Source organism: Cupressus sempervirens, chromosome 11, assembly GCF_028749045.1.
Source record: "Cupressus sempervirens isolate cs-2001-9-10 chromosome 11, ASM2874904v1, whole genome shotgun sequence".
In the NCBI taxonomy this organism is placed as follows: domain Eukaryota; kingdom Viridiplantae; phylum Streptophyta; class Pinopsida; order Cupressales; family Cupressaceae; genus Cupressus; species Cupressus sempervirens.
In genome coordinates this window covers 647,879,191-647,885,190 of record NC_143128.1, presented here as the reverse complement: position 1 = coordinate 647,885,190, position 6,000 = coordinate 647,879,191, and the positions used below count along the sequence as shown (strand labels likewise).

At 35.9% G+C, this 6,000-nt stretch overlaps 1 protein-coding gene across 2 annotated transcripts in view; it reads left to right on the top strand.

Moving 5' to 3' along the window:
* Positions 1 to 383: 383 nt before the first annotated feature.
* Positions 384 to 6,000, top strand: part of LOC149531432 (IAA-amino acid hydrolase ILR1-like 5) — a 92,804-nt gene continuing 87,187 nt past the window's right edge. The window contains exons 1-2 of one of the 2 annotated variants that reach the window (XM_089811756.1): positions 384 to 872; positions 986 to 1,111. In XM_089811756.1, the coding sequence (XP_089667882.1) occupies positions 489 to 872; positions 986 to 1,111 (510 nt within the window). In that variant the 5' untranslated portion in view covers positions 384 to 488. The remainder of the gene's footprint in view (positions 873 to 985; positions 1,112 to 6,000) is intronic. The other variant, XM_089811755.1, reaches the window with a different exon arrangement.

The window sequence follows — 6,000 nt, the reverse complement described above, 5'->3', positions numbered from 1 at the left end:
GAGACCCTATTAGACGCTTTGATCATGTTAAGTTTAAGTACCATTGCTTGATTTTTGTTTTCCTTAATGGAATGAAAACCCTCATGTGCAATTAAGACTCCTACCATGTCTCTACCGGGAACAAAACCCCTTGTTACTGGGATATAATCTATAATCTTTAGTATACATTCTAAATTAATATAAATTTAATCTTATAGATAGTATAAAAATACATAATATAAAAACATGCATATTATAACATAAAATATATTTATCATAAATATATAACATACATAACGTGTATATATATATATATATATAAGTAACATACCTTATAATAAATATATAACATAACTTATATTATTAAATGAAATATTATATTGCCTATGATAAAATTTGACACTATATGCCTTAATCGACATTTACTCAAAATTTGGCCGTTGTGGTCAAAGACATTGATTTTAAAGCTGCTCTAGCCTAACGATCTAATTTCAAGATTTTAAAACGACATGGTCGGGAAACTGGTAAAAATTCACAAACCAACCATGGCGGTCTTCCACTTGTACATCATCGTAATTGCAGTCTTTGGTTTGGTTTTCCTGGTTTCTGGCCATGAGGATAGTGCCATTCCCAAAGATACCCATGCGAGAGAGCTCATGGAGGCTGCCAACAATGACATTGAATGGTTAAAGTCAATAAGGAGAAGAATTCACGAATACCCAGAGCTGAAGTTTGAGGAATATAACACAAGTGCCCTTATCAGAAGCGAACTGGATAGGATTGGGGTATCATACGAATGGCCATATGCAAAGACTGGTGTGGTGGCCCAGATTGGTTCTGGATTGCCTCCTGTTGTTGCGCTCAGGGCTGACATGGATGCCCTACCTGTGCAAGTATACATTCACATCCATGGTTACATATTTTTAACAATGCAAATTATGTCTATGTTGTGTAAGGTTTTTGTTATTTCTATTGTTTGTTAAGGCCATGTCTTATGTATTCGAAGGAGCAAGTGGAATGGGAGCACAAAAGCAAAATTGCAGGAAAAATGCACGCATGTGGGCATGATGCCCATGTTGCAATGCTTCTTGGAGCTGCCAAATTGCTTCACCAAAGGAAGGACAAGCTCAAGGTTAGTACTATTTCATTTTTTGGTTAATATGGCTTTCATTAATCGTAAATACAATATGATGCAAAGCTGCTAGTTCAAACAAAAACAGGGGCAAAAACCCTCGTATCCAATTCCAGAGTGTCAATAAAACTGCAATCTCAACATCATAAACTTGTAGTCGCAGTCCAACATTAAACAGTTAAATTGAAGAATTAAACGCCTACAAGCCTTGTATTGCTTCACGATCTAACAGAACCCTACAATTTGATGAGTACGGAGGCGAAGGTACGAGAATTATTACCGTCAGGCTTTACTCCTACCGTGCTTAGCTCTTTCGAAAATTATAGTGGACATCTTGGGAAGAGATGCTATCCCAATAACGTCGCGTTGGCGACCGTTGGTCTTTTGTCCCAATAAGCTCCGATTCTTCTTTCTTTGCCCAATTTTGAATCTGCCTAAACAAATTAAAAGTTACAGTGACCCTCTTTAACCATATCAGATAAATTTCAAAGTGAAAAATTATGGATCACATTATTCTATTCAAATGCAAGAAAACTAGTACTTCAGACAGATGACATCATACATGTCATACGTATCGTCTGGTTTTGGGCCGATTGGCTGAATCTTAATGAAAAGCAACTTTTTGGGAGATGTGATAATATTGAAATGGTTAGAAAATTGAAGAAACCCAATTGCAAGGGGGCAAAAGGCTTAGAGTCTATGTTAGGCTGGACATTTGGGACAGGACTGGCCAAGACGTGGGAGCAATGGTCCTACCAGCTCTGGCAGACACATGACGAGGAACACACACCCCATGGATTTAAAGGGCTTTCAAACACATATTCGATTTGATTTTCCAAGTATTCTGAGAGGAGTGCAATTCTACCATTTATTATAACTGTCTTATATGGAGCAGATGGATAAATCATATACAAGAAATGGCAGGTTTATAATGCCAAAATGAAAAGTTGGAACTCCACTGCTAGTATCTTAGCCAACAACTTATGGAGAAAGGTATCTAAGATGGGATCTTAGATTGCAGTGGCTGTTATATAACGATAAATCTTTTGAACTCACTCCATGGAATCTAGCTCTGATCTGAGAGATAATAGATCTTTTTTCACTCACGTTACAATCCAAACTCTTTAGATCATATACTTGAAAAATTGTGCTGCCTTCAAGTTCAAGTTAGTCTTTAGTCACATCAGAGTCTATAAAATAATTTGACCTTGAATTCGCTTACATATATAGCCCGTCTATATCTTGTCATGATCAGGCCTAAGTGAACACTACGAGTCTCAGAGTTCCTTTGAATTCCATCATTTAGTCTTGAGTAGTTTTTGTTGAATCTAGGAAATGTTTGCCCTTAGTCATAGAATACAGAGGACTGGAAATCTGGTAAGTTTGGAGCATTGTTTATAGTTAATTTACAACCCAATGTCACTGGCTCTTAACATTTTCTAAGTCCCGAGTTTTATGGATTACACATCTGCAAAGTAGTTTTTGTGTGTTTTCTAGCTCTTAGCCTGGCCTTTTCGTTGTACTACGTCCTGCAGCCTGCATGGTTGAAATTTTGCCTAAGTACATGTTTGCAGATTTCCCATTGTAAGTTCCTTCCCTCCCTTGGTCTAAATCTAGTTAATGCGTTCTACTTCTCAATTGTAGAATAAGAGCTTTGGGATGCAGAAGCTTCTCATTATTAGAATACTAATGTAATGTTCCTATTGGTCATTCTTTAGTAGGTTTAGTTTTATTAGTTAGTTTTCTTTTCTTGTATTCAGTTAACGATTGTTTCATTTAGAAACATCTTCTTGTATTTCTCTATTCAAGGAGATTGGATCTCCATTGTTTAATATCGACATATTGAACTATCAAGTTTTATAACATGGTATCAGGGTAGGTTCATTGGGGTTTTCCAGAATTTGGTGAATTTTGAAAATAAAATTCGTTGCCTCTTGTTTTTTCACAAGTTAATTTAAGAAAGTTTGTGGGTTTCATCATTGGTTTTCTCTGATTTTTAAAGGTTTCAGAGGGTTTTTGTGAAAGACACGATTTTCTGCAATCGTGGCTTTTAAAGCCCACATTTCCATCTGATTTTTTCATCTGTTTTGGGCACAGGCTTTTGGAGATATTTGTGTGCGTCATTCTTTTCTTAGGCTTGAGAGTTTTTGGGAAAAACATATTGTCTGCAAATTGCGGCTTTTAAAGTCCGCACTTTCATCTAGATTTCATCTATTTTGGGCTCTGTTTCTTTTTGGAGATTCTTATGTGCGTCATTCTTTTCTCAGTCTTGAGCATAGTCATTATTGCTTTCAAAAGATTTCTTTGTGTTTTTCTTTTGTGGGTCACATTATTTTGGCATGGTGTTTTAAAGCAGCATTTGGTATTTTCAATGAATTGTGTTTTGTTTTTCTTGCGACTCGAGTTTGCTCTCTGTGTGCTCACATTCTCAAGCCTGCATGACAACTCTTTCACATGCCGCTTTTTCCTGTTTGGGTACTTGTTTTTGTTCGTGTTTATGCCCTCCATTTTTTGTCTTCTTCGACTACAATCTTATGACGTCTTTATGTCACGTCTGTGTTGTGTTCTTATGCTTCGTGCACAACCTAGTATTTTGTTGTTCATTCTTGGTGTGCTTTGTTCAAACAGATTTGGTTTTTCCATGCCCACAACTAGGGTTTGTCAATGCAGTTCAAGCTGGAAGGGAGGGTATTTTAATATTTTTGCATAAAATAATAATTTGGTGAGTTTTTTCTAATTTTTCTTGTTAAAACAAATTCTAAATGGGTTTCAATAATGTTTTCCCTTAAATTGTTTTGGGAAGGTTCTATGTTTTTTGTCCATAAAAAAATAGTGGGTTTTGTGCATTTTTTTTACCTTTGTAAAAGGGTTTTAGAATTTTTCCTTAAAAATGAAGTTTCGTATTATGATCCATGTCTTCAATTTTGATTGATTTTTCTTCTCAAAAATCGTGTTTGGTTTTTTGGGATTTATTCTAAAAAAATGTTTTTGGGTTTTGTATGTATTTGTCCTAAAAAGTCGTTCTTGTTTGAAGGGTTTTCTAAATTTTTCCACAAAATATTATATCAGGTGTTCCTATTTTAGTGTTTTTACCTTTTTTCCGAGTACAATGATGCTTTGTAAACTTTAGTTTGAGGGCTTGACAATATATCCACAAAAGTTGTGGTTTTTTGTAGTTTGTTTTGGGTCACACCTAGAGTTGTTGGGGCAATGATCTACAACTTGACAAAATCCTGTTTGGAGGGTTTGCCGAGAAAAGATAAGATGTTGCATGCACTAAAGAACAGAGACAAGATGCAGGAAAAAAGCTTCTCATCGGTCCCAAAAAAACACTTAGAGACAAAAAAACAAGCACGATTGTTTGAGGTATGAAAGAACAGCCATAAGACTGGTCCAAGAGCCAATGAAAATAAAGATACGGGCCTATGTTGGCAGAAAGGAGTCTAGTTGTGCAAGCAGGCTGAAAATGGTAGATAGTATAAACTTTGTGAAACACAGACAAGAAATCCCCAACCTAAAATTTGGCCCTCCAGATTCAAATATGACCCATACCTTGCACAAAATAGGGCACGATGGGAGCCACAAAAATCTGCAATAAAACCTGAATCGCAAGAAAGATCTCATGTTTTGGAGATTTAAATTAAGGAAAAAAACTTTAGACACTGTAAGAAACGTTATGATAGAGCAAGGAACGAGAAACAATCCAAGTAAGTTAAGTGTGAAACAATGTTACCATGAGATAAGCAAAATCCAAGAGCATACACCAAGATGGTTCAACAATGGAGACAAGGATTTATAAGGGGAAAGCAAGGAAAACCCCTTGTGAGTATTATGAATGAAGGCAAATGCCTAGAGAAGAGAGAGAGAGAGTGTTGGAGCAGAACAGCTCAATACAATAACATCAAGTGCTAAGAGTGAAGAAGAAAGGAGGAGGAGCATCTCTTATAAAGAGATGAGAAAGGAGTTGCATGTGTAGCTCCCATTTCTATGAATGCCACATTCATAATAGGTGTGTGCAAAGTGTCACAATCCTCTTAAGGAGGATAAACTAAATTCCTTAATAAATGAATTATAAAAATGAGTTGTCCTCACATGTGGAATAAAGGACAAACAATGACATGTCCTCCACATGTGTACAATAGGACAAACTACATTTAGGGATCCTTGGAATATCCCAATTAAATACATCCAAGGGAAGATTAACCTTTCTAACACCCCCCTTTAATCTTTACTTGGGGAGTTTACATCAACGGGTTGTAAACCCAAATTTTTACAATGGAATTGAAATCTCTCTTTAGAAAGTGGTTTGGTTAAAATATCAGCCACTTGATCTTCACCTTTACAATAAAGAAGAGTAATTTGCTTGTCTTCAACTTGTTCTCGAATGAAGTGATGTTGAAGTGAAATATGTTTGGTTCTTGCATGAAAAACTGGATTCTTTGCCAAGGCAATAGCACTTTGATTGTCACAATGTATAGGGGTAGGTGATTGTTGAGGTAGACCCAAATTGTCAAGAAGTCTTCTAATCCATAAAGCTTCCTTAGTTGCATTGGTACAACCTTTGTATTCAGCTTCAGTTGAGCAAAGGGAAATAGAGTGTTCTTTTTTGCTTTTCCAAGAAATTGCACCTGAACCAACAAAGAAACAATAGCCACAAGTGGATTTCCCATCATTGGGATCTCCACCTAGATCGGAATCAGTATAGCCATGTAAAATAAATTCAGAATTGGCATCATAGAATAATCCCATATTAATAGTTCCTTTAAGGTACCTTAAGATTCGTTTAGCAACTTTAAAATGAGTTTGTTGAGGTTTAGACATAAATCGAGAAACTAAACCAACACTATAAGCAATATCAGGTCTAGTAAGAGTTAAATAATTTAAACTTC